At 34.1% G+C, this 20,955-nt stretch overlaps 1 protein-coding gene and 1 non-coding gene across 6 annotated transcripts in view; both read right to left on the bottom strand.

The window, feature by feature from the left end:
- The window catches only part of SENP6 (SUMO specific peptidase 6), a 117,435-nt gene that overhangs the window by 53,973 nt on the left and 42,507 nt on the right, over nucleotides 1-20,955 (bottom strand). For 2 of the 5 annotated variants that reach the window (XM_070558972.1, XM_070558974.1), the window contains exons 4-7: nucleotides 20,578-20,720; nucleotides 19,348-19,452; nucleotides 14,907-14,927; nucleotides 4,491-4,561 (exon numbers count right to left, since the gene is read on the bottom strand). In XM_070558972.1, the coding sequence (XP_070415073.1) occupies nucleotides 4,491-4,561; nucleotides 14,907-14,927; nucleotides 19,348-19,452; nucleotides 20,578-20,720 (340 nt within the window). The remainder of the gene's footprint in view (nucleotides 1-4,490; nucleotides 4,562-14,906; nucleotides 14,928-19,347; nucleotides 19,453-20,577; nucleotides 20,721-20,955) is intronic. The other 3 variants (XM_070558973.1, XM_070558976.1, XM_070558975.1) reach the window with 2 other exon arrangements.
- Nucleotides 8,276-8,381, bottom strand: LOC139073756 (U6 spliceosomal RNA). The gene has a single exon (XR_011522744.1). It is a non-coding gene; the product is annotated as a U6 spliceosomal RNA (small nuclear RNA).

Genomic DNA, 20,955 nt, shown 5'->3' with positions numbered 1-20,955 from the left:
GAAGTCCACCTTAGATAAACTCATCCATTTGATTCTTAAACTTCCTTTAATTTTGCTTCCCATGCTGGTTTTCTTCTGATATTCCAGCACCTTTTTTTTTTTTTCCCTAAGGAAGATTCACCCAAGCTAACACCCATGCCAATCTTCCTCTTTTTGCTTGAGGAAAATTTGCCCTGAGCTAACATCCATGCTAATCTTCCTCTATTTTGCGCGTGGGTTGCCGCCACAGCATCGTCACTGACTAGTGGTATAGTTCCATGCCAAAGCAGAGTGTGCTGAACTTAACCACTAAGCCATGGGCCGGCTCCTCTAGCATCTTTTAATCAGAGTATAGAAAACAAATAATATCATAACAAAGGCAAAAATCAAGTTACAGAACAGTATATATAGTATGAATGCATTAAAAAAAATGGGTACATATGCAAAGAAAAAGCCTGGGAATTTACATATTAAGATGCTAATCTGACTGGTTAAGAGTAAGTAGATATTTTTCTTCTGCATATGAATTAAACAGTGCTAAATAGGGTGATTTAAGTTGTAATCATAATATAATTACATTAAAATGTAATTAAATGGTCATTCATACAGTAGAAGTCTATTAATTCTCTTTGACAAGAATACAAAGAACAGGTTGGAAAACAAAAGGAAGGTTAAGAAATAAAGGAAAGAATAGGCAGGGGAACAATGAGAAATCTTAATTTACAGTTATATAGTTGTCGTTATTCTACATGTTTAAAAAATATATAAAAAGAACATTAAGCAAAAAGCAACAGGATATGTGATCTCACCAAAACTTATACTTAATGGTTTAAAAGCTTTAATTTTATCCTAGAGAACTGCTTATCAATGCTAATAAGTGCTGATACATGGCTATAAGTTATCAAAATTCATATTGTAGGGGGCTGGCTCTGTGGCCAAGTGGTTAAGTTCGTGTGCTCCGCTGCGGCGGCCCAGGGTTCGGATCCTGGGCGCGGGCATGGCACCGCTCGTCAGGCAACATTGAGGCGGCGTCCCACATCCCACAACTAGAAGGACCTGCAACTAAGATATACAACTGTGTACAGGGGGGTTTGGGGAGATAAAGCAGGAAAAAAAAAAAAAAAGATTGGCAACAGTTGTTAGCCCAGGTGCCAATCCTTAAAAAAAAATTCATATTGTGTCTCTTAAATGCAAAATAAAAGGGGAAAAGGTAATCACCTTAGGTGTTAAGAACTATAAAAAGACAACGATTCCTTTTTAGGAGAAAATTATTCCAGGTGCTATGCCAATAACTGGGGTTTGAAATTTCTATGTTTTAAAAAATATCTCCAAAGGAAATTCTAAAATAAAATGCAACCTTTATGCAACAATATATGCAATACTATTACAGCATTCTCATTCATCCTATGCCCAAGTATACACGCACCCACCTAACACAAAAGAAACTACAATCAAAGTAAAATATACCAATATCTCTCTCCTGAAGTTTACCAATACTACTTGCCCAGATGAACCAGATACGTGTGTGTGTAAACAAACACTTCATTTATTGTCTATAAGTCCACAGATATCAATAACTGAATGAATAAGTAAACAACTAAGGGAGAAGGCACAGCTCTTTCCTACAGAAGAATTCCAATTAATAAATGTAAAAGAAATGAAGAAAAGAGAAAATTACCATTAGATAAACACCAATTAATGACTGCTGCCAGCATGACCCACCAATGGATGCTAAAGCCAGTGGGTGAAAGTTTGAGGAAAAACAGGATATTTGCATAGTCTTAGAGTATAGTATCTCTCCCAAGATCTTTATTAAGTATAAAAGGAAAAAAAAATAATTTTACAATGGAGAAACATAGCAGAAACTATCTAATCAACAGATCATAGTTAACATCACAGTACTAAGACATATCAATATCATACAACCCCTGATATAATGTGTTGAAAAGACACAGCATCACTTTTGTAGAAGTCCTGACAAAAATGCATAGCCTCAACCTAATCATAAGACATCATCATACAAACCTACACCGAGAGGCATTCTACGAAGAAACTAACCATACTCTTCAAAAGTGTCAAGGAGACATGACAAATAAATGCAAGGTGGGAGCCCAAACTAGATCTTGGAACACAAAAAGGATATTTGTGAAAAACTGGTGAAAAATGACCAAAGTCTGTAGCTTATTAAGAATCTTATAACAGGGGCCGGCCCCAAGGCCGAATGGTTAAAGTTCACATGCTCCACTTCTGCAGCCCAGGGTTTTACCAGTCCGAATCTTGGGCGTGGACGCAGCACCGCTCACCAGGCCATGCTGAGGTGGCATCCCACATGCCACAACTAGAAGGACCCACAACTAAAATATGCAACTACGTACTGGGGGGATTTGGAGAGAAAAAGTAGGGGGAAAAAAAGAATCTTATAACAATGACAATTTCTTAGTTTTGATAAACGTACTATGATTGGAAGATGTTAACATCAAGGGAAGCTGGGTAAAGAGTAAACATGTACTCTCTCTAGGATTTTTTACAACTTTTCTGTAAGTCTAAAATGATTTCAAAATAAAAAGTAAGAAAAAGATTGTTTTTATCTACTTAATGAATGACGTTCAATAAACATTAAAAATTATTTGTAACAAGAACTGAAAGCCCAGAAATAAAACCATACATATACGGACAGCAAATCTTTGACAAGGGAGCCAAGAACATACAATGGAGAAAGGAAAGTCTCTTCAATAAATGGTGCTGGGAAAACTGGACAGCCACATGCAAAAGAATGAAAGTAGATCATTATCTTTCTCCATAGAAAAAAATAGACTCAAAATGGACCAAAGACTCAAAGGTAAGACCTGAAACCATAAAACTTCTGGAAGAAAATACAGGCAGTACACTCTTTGACATCAGCCTTAAAGGGATCTTTACAAATATGATGTCCACTCAGACAAGGGAAACAAAAGAAAAAATAAGTGAGTGGGACTTCATCAGACTAAAGAGCTTCTGGAAGGCAAAGGAAACCAAGATCAAAATGAAAAAACAACCCACCAACTGGGAGAAAATATTTGCAAATCATGATTCTGATAAAGGGTTAATCTCCATAATATATAAAGAACTCACACAACTGAACTACAAAAAAATAAACAACCCAATCAAAAAGTGGGCAGAGGATATGAACAGACATTTTTCCAAAGAAGATATACAGATGACCAATAGGCACATGAAAAAATGCTCAACATCACTAATCATCAGGGAAATGCAAATCAAAACTAAGATATCATCTTACACCAGTTAGAATGGCTATCAATCACCAAGACAAAAAAAAGTAAATGTTGGTGAGGTTGTGGAGAAAAGGGGACCCTCATTCACTGCTGGTGGGAATGCAAACTGGTGCAGCCACTATGGAAAACAGTATGGAGATATCTCAAAAAATTAAAAATAGAAATACCATATGACCCAGCTATCCCACTACTGGGTATCTATCCAAAGAACTTGAAATCAACAATCCAAAGAGACTTGTGCACCCCTATGTTCACTGCAGCATTATTCACAATAGCCAAGACATGGAAGCAAGCCAAGTGCACAACAACTAACTGATGACTGGATAACGAACATGTGGTATATACATACAATGGAATACTACTCAGCCATAAAAAAGGACATAATTGTCCCAATCACAACCACATGGATGGACCCTGAGAGCATGTTAAGTGAAATAAGCAAGACAGAGAAAGACAAACACCGTATGATTTCACTCATATGTGGAATATAAACAAACTCGCAGACAAAGAGAACAATTTAGTGGTTACCAGGGGGAAAGGGGTGGGGAGGGTGGGCACAAGGGGTGCAGAGGCATATTTACACAATGTTTGACAAATATTAATGTACAACTGAAATTTCACAATGTTATAAACGATTGAGACCACAATAAAAAAGTTAAAAAAAAAAAAAAAGAATCACTATTCTAAATGATGAAAACCAATCTGGTGGTGAAACATTTTTCAAAATGTTACTTGCCCGTATTTTATTTTCACATTAATATAATATCAGCATATTAAACATAATTTCAATGCAAACATAAATTTCTACTCACAATTATTTTCCAACATCTACTGTTAACACTGTTGTATCTGTGTATTCAGTGGTTGCATGATGTATTTTAAATTTTAGGAGCAAAACCTCTTAAATCAAGACAATTACACAATACAAGATTATAACAGTTAAACAAAACACAGTTTGAAGTTATAACCCATTTACAGCTAATATTTGGATCTTGAATCTAACAAAAATGCTAATAAAATCTAAAAGATTTCAAGCTGTAGTCACATGAATATGCAATCATTACCCGATTTTTCAGCTTACAATTAAATTGATTCTCAAATCAGTTATAAAAAATGGTTTTCCACATATTTCTGTAATACCTGGGAATATTCTAAAGCCAGTGTCATATCTCTACTTCTACCTTTCATACAACTACTAAAAACCCTTCACAGGTGTAACAAATAAAACCGCACACTTACCAACACCTTGGGGCCGACTTAATCTTACAGAATTATTTTCAAATTTTTGGACATGAGGTGGGTATTCTTTCCTAGAAAAGGAAATTTATATAGTTTTATCCTAACAGAAAAACTGCTTTTCAAAATGAAAAAGTTTAGGGAATATTTACAATACGATTATTAAAAGCAAACCATAGCTTCTTTGCAACATAAAAAGTGGCACTATAAAGTAATAAAACTATATTACATAAATATACTAAAGCTTAATACATTATAAGGTCCCTAAGGGCAGTGACTTCATTTTATTTAGACTGCCAATCTATCAGAGCCCACGGCAGGCAGACTTTCAAACAAATCTTTAATAAATGAATGCAAATTATTGTTCTTCAAAGTAATCACTTTGGAAAGTTACATATTTATTCTCCAAATGCACAAAACTTTAGAATTTTTCTTTTGGAACTGCCTTCATAATCAGTTTATAAAAACCACATAAAAAAATCTTGTAATACTTCATTGTCATACATTTTCTGAATTAAAAAAAAAATCACTCAACATTCAATTTGCCCAATTTTGCTGTAAATGTTTTTAGTTGTTTAAAAACAAATCAGTGAATAAAGGAATAAGTGGTGAGTATGATATTGGCCTTAAGGACGATTCCAAAATCAGTACAAAAAATGTTATGTACAAAACCAGCAATCATGGAACAAGTATTTTAGCCTTGTAATACATTATGGGAATATAAAAAAAATTAAATTACATTGTCAGACTTCATATACAATATTGATTTTCAGGATTTTGAACATAATCCTTAGTAAATAAGGATCCTAAAATACCATGTAAGTCCAAATATGCACTAATTTGGAGGAAAAGGAAAAAACTGTTAGCTAATTGTGGGATTACAAGCATTAAAGAAGATTCGCAAAAAGTGTACTAGACCAGGGAGCTACAATAACCAGACACTTTTCGCAGAATAAAAGCTTCAAAAAATATTCCCACTTTATTTAACCAGGGAATTAAAAATACAAGAGGTTATTCTATTATTTGTAAATCCATTCACATTCATGATTGATATCTTTCACAGAGTAACGTAACTAAATTAATTAAAAATCCTAAAGGAATTTTCCTGTAAGGATTTCATATTCTTACACTGGAAAAGTCAGAGCACCTAAACTGCAAACAGACCATGAACAGGACATAAGAAAGCAGTAGAGCAGGGATGGCAGCGTATCTGTAAGAGCAGTCAGCAAACAGTAAGCACCATGTGCCAGGAACTGTTCTAAGTGCTCTGTGTGTATTAATTCCTTTAATCCTCACAATGACCTTATACAGTATATACTATTATTATCACTTGACAGATAAAGGAAACTGAGGCACAGTGAGGTTAATAAACTTGCCCATGGTCACACAACTATTAAGTAGCAATGCCAGAATCTGAATCTTGGCAAATTGCATCTATATTGATGAGTAATGGTGTTTTCATTATTGCTGAGCAGCATTTGGTACAACTGGGCAATTTCTACCCTGCCAAAATTTTAAGATTTGTGAGGATACGAGTTGTGAAGATCAGAATTTGCCTCAGATAGTAGTACTAGAACTACAAAAAAGGTGGGTTTTCAGCTCCTAATTTGACTACATTACGCTTAAAATAAAATACATATACTTTCACATTAAAGAAAATATAATATAGTCTTACGTTTAAATCAAATAACTGATTTTTTAATTTCTGATTTTTACAACTCTAAATTTGGGAAAAATAAAGACATCAACTTTAAAATGCAACAGAGGCAACGAAGCTGAAGCAAAATATAATGACACTATTATCATAAACTCCCAAAACTCTGTGAGTTGTGTATTTTCAAAACAGTGGACAACAGAAACAGTAGATATTCTCACAACTAAGGATCATCAGGGAGGAAAGTAACTATTTGACAGAGTGGCCACAAAATCTGGAAATACAGACATTTTGAATTTTCGTCAGTTTGAACCTGCTTGACTACTTATTCTGTGGTATGCTACAAGCACAGGTTTATTCAGTAATAACTGACAAATCATCTGAGACAACAAACATAGAGGTTCAAGGATTGATGAAAATGGTGCATTAATGCACTGTTTTCTTTGCAATTTGACAGTGCATTGAATCATGCATTGCTAATGAGGAACACATTGAATATATCATATAATATACATGACCATACCATGTATTGTAACGTAATATTAATAAACTATTATGTATATTTGCCAACATTTACAGACCTTATGGCCACTCTGTATCCAATATTTGCTACATGTTTCCCTACACAAACAGCGAAAACTAAGTTTTGTTTTAAAAAATTTATTATAATGAATAAATTATAGAAATTGAAGCATACTTTAATACAAGAATACAAGAATTTCAGGACAAAGGTATTATTACGTTTGATAAGAGAATTAAAAGAACTTGCCAGCCATAAACTATCTTGTGTTCTTTAAAATTCAGTTTTGTTTTTTAAAAAAAATTTTGTTAGGCGATCAAAAACCAAATTTTATGTTAATTTCTTGGTTTGATAGTTCCGTCACTCTACAGACACTGAAATTTCGAACTCCAAACAGCACGAAGCTCCAGCCTGGGGTTTAATTTCTCAGTGGACATCCTTCCCCACCTCAAACCAAGTGAGAGCAGAGAAGCCTCCCTGTCAGCTGCCCGCTACAAGGTGGGAGGGCTTTTTGCTTCTGAGGGTTTGTGTTTTGTAGAAATCCTAGAGAAAACTCTACCTCTGGGACTCAACATTTCACAAGCTGCATAAAATGGAGAGTTTGTTTTCCTCTGTGCAGTATTTAAATAACATCAGAATGCCCTCTCATTAAAAGTTAGATAGGCCTCAGCCATGAAAGTCTTTTTTTAAAACAAACAATTTTGGAATAATTTTACATTGCACAAGAGCTGAAAAGACCATTCAGAATTCCCTTCTACTCCTCACTCAGTTTCTCCTAATGTTAACACCTTCATTACATCATACAAAAGTAAAAAAAGAAACCAACATTGGTACACTACTATTAACTAAACGCCAGACTTCATTTGAATTTCACCAGCTATTCCACCAATATCCTTTTCTCATTCCAGAATCCAATCCAGGATCCACTGCATTTAGTCGTCACGTCTCCTTTCTCCTCTGTTTCCCAATCGCACGTCGTTTTTCAGGACGTTGACACTTTGGAAGAAGACTGGTCAGTTACTTTGTAGACTGCCCCTCAACCTGGGTCTGTCTGATGTCTTCCTCATAATTAGACTGAGGTTGTGGGTTTGGGGAAAGAGTATTACAGAGGTGAAGGGCTCTTCTCATTGTATTGTATCAGAGGGTAGGTACATGCTATCAATATGATTTACCACTGGTGATGTTAATTTATTTGGCTAAGGTACTGCTTGCCAGGATTCTCCATTCTAAAGTTACTATTTTTCCCTTTCCACATTCTATTTGGAAGCAAGTAAGTCAATCAAGCCCACAAAAAGGTTGGGGGTAGCTAAGCTCCACTTCCTGAAAAGGGGAGTTATCTACACATATTATTTGGAATTCTTCTGCAATAAACAGCTATCCATTTCCCCCAATTCATTTCATGCAGCTTGTAAAATCCTAGGATAGTTCAATAAGTAAGGGATTTATTTAATCAATCATTTATATCAGTATGGCTCATGGATTTTTACTTTATACGTCAGGTTATAATCCAATTGTCTCAGCTTTGGCTCCCAGGAGCTCATTCATATGGCTCCTGTGTCCCTTTGATGTGACCTCATTGTTTTTTAATTCTAGTAAAACATACATAAAATTTACAAAAATATGGACTGCTTCGAGAATCTGCATGTCATCCTTGTACAGGGGTTATGGAAATCTCGGTAAATTGTTCCAATTTTACTATGTGTGCTGTTGAAGCAAGTACCCTTTTGTTTTCTGAGTACTTGTTTGGTTTCTGACACTACAAGATATTCCAGGACCATTTTGTGTTTTCCCCAACCCATCCCCAGAATCAGCCATTTCTCCATGTTCCTTTTTTTAGAAAGTAGTATTAGAAACCAGGATCTGGGTGCTGTGGGCTTTGTGTTTTTTTTTTTGCTTGGTTTTAAAGATAGCTCATTTTACTAATCTTTCTAGTGCTCTTAATTGATCTCAAAAATGTAAATTTACATAAATCAAATGTATTCATTTTACAGTTAAAATCCATTATTCCAAACTCATGTTAAACTCATAAATCAGTCTAATTTTCAAAGAGCTGTATTGAACTCTCCCACAGTTGTACTCTACTCTAACCAAGAAGTTCTTGCACTTTAAGTATTTGAGGGGACTTTTATGCATTTAGTTATTATACTTTTATAGACTGTCCATTATAAGACATGCTCCTTATAAGACATGCTCCTTTATTCTAGTTAGTGCTTCTAATTTTAATTCCATCTCATTAGTAAAATTCTACTCATGCTTTCTTTTGGTTGCATTTCTTCTGACTCTAAATATCCCTTTACTTACAAATTGTTATTTTATAAAATGTCTGATTCTTATACAACATAGTATAGCTGATTTAACCCAACTAGTTTATTAAATATAGTCAACCTGATCACAATTGTTACAACAGCTGACAGACTTCATGTTTTCTTTTCATCTTACTTCATTAGTTGTTTGTTTTTGTTTTGTTTTTGTTTTTTGGTGAGGAAGACTCACCCTAAGCTAACATCCGTTGCCAATCTTCCCTTTTTTTTTTTTTTGCTTGAGGAAGATTATCCCTGAGCTAACGTCTGTGCCAAGCCTCTGTTTTTTCTATGTGGGATGCCTCCACAGCATGGCTGGCAAGTGGAGTTGGTCTGCACCCAGGATCTGAACTCGTGAACCTGGGCTGCTGAAGCAGAGGGCATGGAACTTTAACCACTTGGCCACAGGGCCAGCCCAGTCTGTTTGTTACATCTGTATTTGTTTATTATTATTTTACTTTGTTTCCTCTTTTCCCCTACTTTTACTGGTTCGCACAATTACTGTTCACTTGTCCCTCCCCACCCCCAGTTAATTTAACAAATGAAGAGTTACCTTTCCTCTTTCAATGCTTATTCCAGTTGCATATTTCTGTTATTAACATGTTATCAAGATTCCAACTATTTTCTGAAGCAAGATGTTCTACTGCATTCCTAATGGGATGAGATCTTTAAAATTCTTTTACTTCCCCACTTTACCCCTCCCAAACTCCCTCCCCAAAACAGGCCTTAGGATTCTTTTTGCTTCTCCCTTTCTACCTTGCCAACACCTAGATTTTGCTGAAATAGTTTTGACTATTTAGTCACAGATTATTATTGCTTTTTCTTTGTGGCATATCTCTATTTGGAAACTGGAATATCCTTAGCCTTAATTGAATGCCGCTGTCTTAAGTTTTTAATTGTGCCGAATTATAAATCACATATAAAAGATTTTCTTTAATCTCAAAGATTTATCAGGTAATGAGACTTCCCTACCTTCAATGCCGTGAAAGCTTCTAGTGAGAGCATGAATATAAAATCCAAACTCTTCAGATCATCTTACAAAGCCTTTTATGATCTAGGGCCTAAGGGACCTCATCAAATCCACCTCATAAAATTTTCTCCTTTGCTCCCCAGGCTCCAGCCATAGTGGCTCTTTTTTCTGTTCTCTGAACATGCCAAACTCATTCCTGCATTAGCATCTAAGCACCACCTCTTCCCTATCTGGAAAAGCCATTTCTATGATCATGGCATGGCTAGCTGTTCATTTAGTCCTTGGTTAAATGTTAGCTTCCCAGTAGAGTTTCCAAAGAAACAGTACTGTCACTCTCTCTCACATCATCCACTTATACTTCTTTACAGAACTTATTTCATGTTTTACTTGTTCATTATTGGTCTTTGCCCATCAAAATGTAAACTACAGGAGTGCAGGGATCTTGTCTGTTTTGTTCATCACTGTATCCTTATGTCTAGACATAGCAGGCACTTGATAAATACTTGGAATGAATAAACGTGCATAACTAAAAGGCAGTATGTAATTAAAAGTGTATTTATCAGGTCAAGTAATTGTACAAACACTGCTGTACAAAGATGGTAATGTTGTCAAAACTGAACCACTGGCCACCATACAGAAATTAAAAATATTAATTTGTCAGCCAAAGTACAAATATCCTAATTCAGGCGTTTGAAAGGCACTGCAAACTTGTTTATATTCATTGATTGGACAGGCTGGTTGGAACCTGTACACACCTGGACTCGTTCACTGTCTTACTTCCTAGTCTTTTCCTAGTGTCTCCATATTAAATCACTGTCGTCTTCACAGTATGTTTTATTACGCAAGTCATTCTTCTCTTCCCCTATTATTCTTCTTTTAAAGAATTCAGTTTAAAGAATTCTTTTAAAGAACTCAGCAAATTTTGTTGCTCTTCTCAAATATCTACTATTCTAAATGAACTTTAGAATCAACTGGTCAAATTTCTTAAAATAACAACAAAGTCACAGAGATTTTAACTAAAACTGCATTAAACTTACCTTATTTTAAGGAGCTCTGGTATCAAATAGCCAACCAGGAACATAATACATGCTTCAGATTAGGTTCTTTTTTTTCGTCCCGAGGAAGATTCGCCCTGAGCTAACCTCTGTTGCCATTCTTCCTCTTTGGTGTTTTGCTTGAGGAAGATTAGCTCTGAGCTAACATCCACGCCAGTCTTCCTCTATTTTATATGTGGGTCATTGCCACAGCCTGGCTGATGAGTGCTGTAGGTCTGTGCCCAGGATCTGAACCTGTGAACCCAGGCCACCAAAGTGGAGTGCGCCAAACTTAACCACTACGCCACAGGGCTGGCCCCAGATTAGGTTTTTTAGATACATTTATATAAGATTTACACATCATTAATTCTATTACTGGATATTTCATTTTAGTTGCTACAATGAACAAAATTTTGGTCTTTCCAATACATACTCCAATTGATCAGAGGCGAATGAAGGAAACCTAATTATTAATACTGTTAGTCTTATAGCCTATCATCTTGCTCAACTCTTTTATTATTTCTAAGGTTTCAGCTGACTCCCCTATAATTCCAAGGAACACAGAATCATCTGTATATAACTATTTTCAGGTAACTTGAGACAGTAATTTATAATGCTGTCATAAATTGATACCACCTCTCTGCAAAACAATTTTGCAGCACTTATCAAGAGCATTAAAAACATTTCTAAGCTAGTCCATAGAATCCTTTCCCAGAGATTTATCTTAAGAGATGTATTTAGAGATTATATACAATGTCGTTCATCAATGTGTCATATATAATGGCGACAAACGAGAAATGGGCAAATGGGTAAATAAATTATGTATATCAGCAGGACAAGCTATTATGCAATCATTAAAAATCATTTTTAGGGGCTGGCCTAGTGGCACAGCAGTTACGTTTGAACCCTTCGGTGGCCCAGGGTTCACCGGTTCGGATCCCTAGTGCAGACCTACGCACTGCTTGTCAAGCCATGCTGTGGTAGGAGTCCCACATATAGAGTAGAGGAAGATAGGCACAGATGTTAGCTCAGGACTAGTCTTCCTCAGCAAAAAAGAGAGGATTGGTGGCAGATGTTAGCTCAGGACTAATCTTCCTCAAAAAAAAAAAAAAAAAATCATCTTTAGAAGCCAACTTAATGATAGGGGAAAATGCTCTGACATACTGTTAGGTGAAAATTCAGAATATGCAGCTGCACTTTCACTATAACTCCACGTGTTAGTTATATTAAAAATTGCATAGAAAATAAATTGGAAAGAAATGCTCCAAGATCCTAATAATGTAATTTTTTATTTTGAGAGCTTTTAAAAAATTATAAAATCTCTAATTATAATATTTTTTCAAACATCCTTTAAGTAAACATTTCTAGTATTTCACCTATTTTCTTTTATTGTATTCTTTTCATTTCTGTACTTCTTTGTTGCTTCAAAATTCTCTACAATAAACACAAACTTTTATAATAAAAAATAAATAAGTTAAAAAATTTTAAATTTAAAAATCACTAGGTGATTCAGTTTCATAATGGGTCAACAGATTCTTCATCTAGGGAGGGAAGAAAACCCAGTTCTATTACCAGATTAAATAGTCTAGACTCCTGTTGTTACCACATACACTGTATTCACAACCTACCTGTCCATGAGTCAGAAAGGAAATCGAGTCAGTCACCCACAACAAAGAAAAATGGCAGCAAACTTTTTAAGTTTTCAAGCTCTGGATCCTAATACTATTATTTATTTATTATTTATTCCAGCTTGGTTTTAAATTTAAAACACACATCATTGTGCTGAGTATATAGTACAACTGGAAAAAACCTGGAAAAGATTAACCTTCCACAACTACCTAACTGTTAGATAAACCATTCTTATAAATAATCATTTAGTTCAGATATTTATAGTCTCGCAAGAGTTAAGGGATAAAGATAAAGAATCTTCTATTACTCTTCAAAAGTCAGGAAAAAAGATGTGGCTTAGTGTTCATAAGAAGGTGCAGAGAAGGCTTACGTGAAAAATTTACGAAGTAAAAGCTACTGAGGCAAAAGTTCTTCTCAGTTTATCTTTGACAAAGACAAACACAACATAATTTTACGTAAGGATCCAAAGGGTTAATGGGCTAAATTCAACCGACCAGTAATAAGCTGCTGAGTAAAGCACTCACTCAGGTGTATTCTTTACAAGGTATTTTATAAACAATTGCTGCTTGATGTCTAGTTCCTGGTAGTTAGTACAAAAGACTGAAAGAATTTCAATATTTATTACTATTAGATTTTTCAAATTTTACAATGTATAAGTCAGTTTTAATAACAATCTTATTTGTTCCTCACAAATCTCTTTCACAATTGGGCAAATATTATCATCCCTATTTTAGAGTAAGTTATGTGCCTAGTTGTAATGCTGGTTACTTAATTCTGTATCTTCTGACCCCTATTTCATTATTATTCCAATAAGAATGTAAGCTCCAAGTGGGTAGGGATTTCCGTCTGCCCCTAGAATAGTGCCTGGCACACAGTCACTGAAATATTTGCTGAATGTATCAATGAGTAAGTTTCCACTACAGAAATACACATAAGAAGCCAAAACAGTGGGAAAAATTAGGTATAAACTCTCCAAGGGTTTATTGTGAAAAAGAGAATAATCTTCGATCTTTATATTGTTCTGATAACATAACAGTACCTATACTTTACCTACTATAGCATATCAGAAACAATTTCTCTGTATAAAACAAGAGTCTGTCTTAAGTTACATAACTTCACATGTGTGAGTTACATAATGTACATTCTTTATCAATTTTATTAAAAACATCTTATTAATGGCCTCTCAAGAAATATATAGGCACTTACAAGTTAGAAATTTAAAAGATATAAAATGATTCATCTGCATCTGACAAGAAATAATGATTTACTCAAAAAGAAAAATAGACACAATGGGAAATAATTTTTCTTTCTCAGGAGATAGGTAGCAAAATACTTGTACAACCCTTTGATTTAAAACATGGAGGAATTGTCAAGTCTTTCAGAATGATAAAATAAGCCTATCTTTTTGCTGACAGGATCATCTTTAAATTTATATTTCAGAAACTTGGGGTTCATGAAGATGAAATATGCGCATTTTATAAAATACTGCAAGGAGTCCTCTTTGCCTCTTCTACAGCTTTAAACAAAATTATAGTTAAAATTATATAATTAAACAAAATTATAGAATATCCCGTTTTGACCTTCACCAATTACATGAAAGTATTTGTTTAATACAAGGGCGTTAACTTGTTTGTGGGGGAGTGGAGGAAAAAAGCTATGCACATGCATAAAAAACTCCACAGACCCCCAGTGAGGAGAGAAGCTATTCTTACAGAACCCAGGATTAGAGCAATTATAGTCACTTCACTAGGCAAGGAAATGTGTGTTCTTCAAAACTTGTTTCCCAGTTGTTTACATTATTCAACATTTCTGCTAAAGGATGATGTGTGTGCCATTGTTATACAAAGGGAACAGTGACATTAAATTCTGTTACAAATTTTTGGGTCAAAATAGGAATACATTTCATGTTTAGAGTTTTAAATCAAAGCTTAAGGTATTCTAATTCCATTTTCCCCCTCACTCTTCTGAAGTGTAAAACCAAAATCATTACCACTAAAATAAAACAAGAAAGATTTTAATGATGTAGCTGAAAGCAACTTTACTACTAAGCAATGAAATATTCTATTTTATAAAAAAAGAGTAGTCATCCACCAGTATAAATAAATAAATAATCATTCGTGGAAAAATATATATTGAAAATTATGGCGAAACACTATCCACATAAGTCAAATATCATGTTGTGCTATTAAAATGTTTCCTTTTATTAAAATAATTAATAAGCTTTTAATTCAATGGATATTTTTCAAAGCATATAAATAATCTGCTATTTTACTGTTATATCCATGCTCTAATTTCATCAATATTAAGCTTACCTTTCCTTTTGGTCCAGACTGCTTAAAACATGAAAAAGAAAAGAAATGTAAGAGGCAAGACCTCATTTTTGATACGTCATTGTAGTTTTAGTAACTGCAGTCAATAAGGCAAAACTCGAACGTGATTAATTTGTTTTAAACACATTATATATGTCACATGTTTTGAATCTTGTCAGGTATGTAACTGTTTTTCAAATTCTGCCAATACAGGAAATAATTTATATCTAAACATATTTAAGGAAGAAAAAAGGATGTACAAATATATGGAAACTTCTTGAAAGAGCTTTATGTACCCAGCAAACACTTCAGCGTACGCTATTTTAGAGTAGTTATGTAAACAGTCTTCAAGGAACAATACAATTTCCTGAAGGGTGTAAAATTTTTAGTTGTTCCAATCCTGTTACCAGATATGATTATTTACTTCTGAATAAGAAAAAAAAAATTTTCAGGTTGTAACTTTTGCACAAAAGCCTTAGATTAAATACAGTATATGGTTTGGGATACAAGGAAAGGCCTGAGATTTAAAATCATGGCCTCTAATCAAAAGTCTAATGTATAAAAAGTCCACCCTTCTCCACAGTTCATGGAAAATCTAAAAAGCTATCAATATCAATTACTCAAGAGTAAAATTACAAAAGCTCCCAGTTTAGAATAAGATTCACATCCCAGAATTATTCTTCTTTATTACAAAAGTCATTAAATATTTAGAACCAACAGTAAGCAAAACATAGTTTATAAAATCCCCAAATCCCCATATTAACTACTGTTTGGAGCACACAGCAAACTATCAATTTAATCCTAGCAAATTAAGAAAAAAGAAATGTGCTTAGTTTTACATAAACAACACTGAAAAGAAACACTTATTTTTAAAAAAATTTTCAATACTGCGGAAAAGAATTATTATAAACTTACATGAATATCATATTTGAAATTCTACCTTTGCTATTAAAAAAAGGGATAACCTGTATAAAATAAATTTGTTGGATAAATGACAGAAAAATGAGGGAATATTATCACACCCTACTAGAGTAAGCAAAACTTATATAAACATGAAAGTTTAAATATAGTCTATCTTATCTTACATATTTATTTCTTAGGGAGTTATATTTCCAGGAAAAGTAAAATGAAAGCCAAAAGTTGGCATTAACATCTAATCTAACCATTTCCAACTCTAGAGTGTTGTGCCCAAGAAATGAGAAGAGTTTAGTACTCTCTTGTTTTTGTTTTGTTTTTAAACTCACCTGCATACAGTAAAGGAAAGAGGCAGAAGACAGAGTAGCAGTAGAAGAAACAGGTTTGGTTCTTTCCAATAACCAAGGGAGTTAGGAAGAAAACAAAACACAAAACAAAACCTATATATACACCCATGCTCATTTCTCTTATCGTTGAGAAAATGCATTATTATGATAGGACATCTAATTTATAAGTCATGGCACTGCCAAAAGATTCCTCAAAGGTGTTTATCATCAAGTCCTGCCCTAAAGGAGCTTACATATTTAAAAAGAAAAAAAGAAAGCTTTTAAAAAAATTGGGAGGGAAGCCCTTATTAGTAACATAGGACTTTGTAAAACTGTCAATTTACATTCTTGTTGGACTATTTCATTCTTGAACTAGTGCTGTACTAGTGCTCTTAAAACTTAAAAAAAGGAGAGGAAAAAAGATACACTCATTGATTGATTCTGGTATCCATGACCTGATTTAGGACTTGAAAAATTCTTTCAAAGGGGTGCTTTAAATTAACAATTAAATCTTGCTTATTCCAGGAGCCCATTTTCCCATTTATGGATTATATATGCTGTTGTAGACACTTGTTTTCCCCTATAGTCCTTAGAAGTCTTTTCACCTATCCTTAATAAAAAACAAAAACAAGTGATAATGTAAATGAAACATAAACCAGTAAGTTTACTCTTTTAGCAAGTCTGATTAAAGTCAGGGTGGAGATGGTATAGAGTTACATAGATTTTTTAAAATTTATGTATTTCATTTTTTCCATACTAACACTATCCTCCTCCCTCACTTTTAGTATACGAACACCCTATTTTTAAATATGAGTTAAATTAACATTTGGAATAGCAGTAAGAAAATAGATTGGAATCATAATATTCTGCCAAATAGTAGCTAATGATATTTTAACAATCTTCATTCACTCCTTTTGGATTAAAAAGGTATGACGTCCTTGTTCCCGTATCTTACTAAAGAACTACAAATTTTTCACAATGCTTTTAAAAGGCAAGTTATATCACTCACCCCAAGAATAGTCTGTGTGTGAATTACCTAACGGTGGCATTTCCTTTAATTTCAAATTAAGAGTTGAGAAAATAAAAATCAGGAGAAGCTGTAAAAGCCAGTGTGCTCACCCTCATCTGAGGCTGCCCATTGTGCCAATACTACACGAATTAAAACCACAGGTTTGATTGCAACCTAAAGCCTTAGATGAAGGCTTTCTCCATGCCTTTAAAGATGGGGTTCTCACTGCACGGAATGTCCTCTTCAAAAGCTTCTCTACTACTCCTCTGTGAATTCTTCGCTGCTCCCTTCTCTGGAAACAGTACGACATACACCTTGCACAGCTCTATGACTGCACTTACCATGCAATCACTTGTTGACCTGTCTTTCTGTCCTCTACCCTCCTCAAACTTAAGCTTCAAGGCAGGGACTTTGTCATATTCACCTTTGACTACTCTGTACCTCATCTACGCCTGGTATGTAACATAAAATCACAAAGTTTTTGAAGGAGGGAAACTGGAAAAACTCTCAATGACTTGTCTTCAAACTTAAAAATCTTCTTAATGACCATTAGGCTGCGGTAGGAATAAGAAATGCTTATTCTGTAAATAAGAGAAACATAAATAGAATCTGTCCTGCTGACTCGACTCTACGATTTTCCTTACTGTTCTTAGTTGTTCTTGCCAAGTATTTCCACTCAGCGTTGTTTCTTTAGATACAAATTAATTCAGGTTTGTTTTTTTTAAAGAAACAGTATTTTACTAATAAACACCACTTCCTATTGACAGAATCTGATCTTTTATGCAGATGAGCAGTGATAAACACGCAAGGTATAACAGGTGCCAAGACCTAGAATAAAACAAACCACTAACCAATTTCCAGACTGGAATCAGCTTTTCAACATTACCAATGAGGAAAGGCGGGCTGGCGAGAACAGGTCACAGTGCAAATAATTCCAAACTAACAGAAACTTCAAAAGCAATAATTGTGGTTGTAGACTATGTCACTTGATTCTAAATTAGTATTTCAACTTAGCCCACAGCTTCAGAATATCAAAGAAGACATTTCTTTATCAGCGATGAATTCTAACCAATATGATCACTGCATGAGAAAGTGTGTGTCTCTCCTTCCTCCCTCACCCCCCAGTTACTCTCCTTTTATTCTTTATCTTCACGTTTGTGCCACATGTTGGCCGGAGGACTTGATTTGTTTGTGTATTTTACAGTAAGGCAAACCAATTTTTTGGTATGTGCAGTAACTTCTCCTGCATTTTTAGTTGAATTTCTCAAATATCTCATGTGAAAACTATGATAACATATTTAAGCAAAAGAAAGATTTTCTTATTATCCTAAAGTATGAGAAAGATTTAATGTTTCTAAGTCAAAAATTGACGTTATAGCAAATCTATGTAAATATCAAATACAGCAAGGGTTTCTAAGAAAAATCAGGACACATTTTCTGAATGAGCAGCAGTCTAAAATGACATTTAAAAAAAATGAAGAACAGCATCTAGCACATTTTACTAGTTATGAAAAAATTTTATACAATTATCCATAATGCAAGAAATAAAGAGATTATTTCTTTAACTGTTACAGCCTAAGAATTTCTTAAGTTCTTAAGTTAAGACTCTGATTCAGAACTAAAATTCAACTGAAATTTCATAAGCATCCAAAAGTGGTTATACAAAAACTTCAAAAGCATTTAAAACACCAAGCTTTCCCCACTGTTACTTTTGTTATTTCAAGGTTCAAAAAGTACTCTCACCATCAATGAGAACATCCAAATCTACTAAAACACAAAATTTTCTCAAACATTTGAAACTCATAATGTGATTTATTTTGATACGATGAAATCCTATAAATCTTCCAAAGTAAGGTAATAAACTGTAGTTTTACTCCTCAGCTAAACTACCAGCTGAAGATCTCTCTGTCAAATGTTGTAAGGTCAATGTTGTAAAATCAGCTTAACTTGACTATAATACAATAGAATGGCTTTTGTTTAAAAAGTATTTATAGAAGGTGATGTATTCAAAAGCACATATAAAATAATAAAATTCTAGGACATGAATTATGTCAGAGACATGAATATCTTTATAGACAATGGACACAGTAAAGTTCCACAAAGTAAAAAAAATTTTTTTGCTTTGAAAAAGCGAAAAACTCCTATTAAAGAGGATGGTATGTATACACTAAACAAAGGCAATTAGAGCCCTTACCTTTGGGCTGCTGTTTTCACTACTGATTTCTGCGCGTTAGCATGCTGGAAACGTCTACCATGAACCACAGTTCCAGAACACAGCGACACATTTTGTGTATTTTCACTGCAGAGTCAAGAAACAAAGAATAATTTGAATTTGAATTCAAATATACAAAAAATTCAAATATACAAAATAATAATTTGTAATTTCCCCCTGAAAATTACATACATATATGCAAAATAAATCCTTTAAAATCTGAGCACATGCACAAAAAACCTTCACCACCTTAAAAAAAATATGTATTTACAGATAAACCCAGCTGGCCATGTTAAATTGTCCATTACAAGTTTCCCACTTTCTGAATTTGTCTCTGAAACGTTTCCAATCCAGTTCATGAACGAAGATAAAGAGCAGAAGAACACTAGAATAGAAATCAGGAATCCTAACAGAATGCTTTGCACTGTAAGATTTCCTATACATTAATTCAGATACATTTTCTCTCCTTATGCTCTATTCAGGGATTATCCATAAAAAAAGCTTTTAAACTATGAGTATTACAAAGTTTTCTCATATGCCAAAATAAAAATAAAATATATCAATTGTAAAAAAAAAAAAAAACCAAGAGTCCTAAATCCTACTTCTGATTCTGCCAATGACTCAAAAGTTACTTAGCCTTTACGTACCTCAGTTGTTTATCTATAAACTGACAAAGGAGAAATGAAATAGTGATTTTCAACCCTATTTCTGGGAGATCTAACAGCCCAATCATATCAGTAACAGTGGTTTACTATGACAACCACGAGGAAAGATGGTTTATATCTAGAAAGAAGAGGAATAAGAAATCTTAAAAAAAAAAAAAAGCCCCTTATTGTGATAATACCAATAGGCATCTCCTAAAGGAGACATGATCCCCTCCCCCTCCCACCCAATAGCGCCTCCTCCTTCTAATATTATGACCACGGTTTTACTACCTGTACGAAAGCAAGCTCTTATCTTATCTTATGAAATCCTAGCCTATGGAAATTTTTCTTTCAATATTTTTATTCAGAACCAAGAAATCACTGCAATCAACCCAACTCCTAAGATTCAAAGCCAAGAATCCACACACTGGGATCAATGTACCTCTTGGCCCTACTGACAAAGTGAAAAGAAAAGGCATAGGTTGGGCCAATTGGCCATAGAGGTGGTTAGTTTTCGGTGTCAAACCCTGTATCTTTTCTGTAGGAACGTGTGGTGAAGCGCCTATACCTCAATTTCTTATTGTTGGTCAGCATGTTAAGTCCAATTGCATTGCCTTTCAAAGGTTTTAAACTTTCAGTCTTGTTTCGTCTTGCACATGTCTTCCAGGGATCAACAGAACTAGCAGCAACAATTTCAGATTGACGATTTAACTGTAAAAAGATCCATAAATGTTAGAGTCAATAAACACCATAATATGATATCAACTACTTGAAAACCCATTTATTTAAAAAGTAGTGAAAATGTACCAGCTATTGGGGATGGAGAAGAGGGATGGCTGTGGGACAAATCTAAGAGTAATTCAACTGTAATACTTTTTGTTGTCTAAGGACAGCAAAAATATGTAGAAACAAGGGTGTTTATGATATACATTTTTTTCATTTAAAT

This window comes from Equus przewalskii, chromosome 9 (genome assembly GCF_037783145.1).
Source record: "Equus przewalskii isolate Varuska chromosome 9, EquPr2, whole genome shotgun sequence".
Taxonomy (NCBI): Eukaryota; Metazoa; Chordata; class Mammalia; order Perissodactyla; family Equidae; genus Equus; species Equus przewalskii.
The sequence above is the reverse complement of the archived record's forward strand: the minus strand, read 5'-3'. Positions and strand labels throughout refer to the sequence as shown.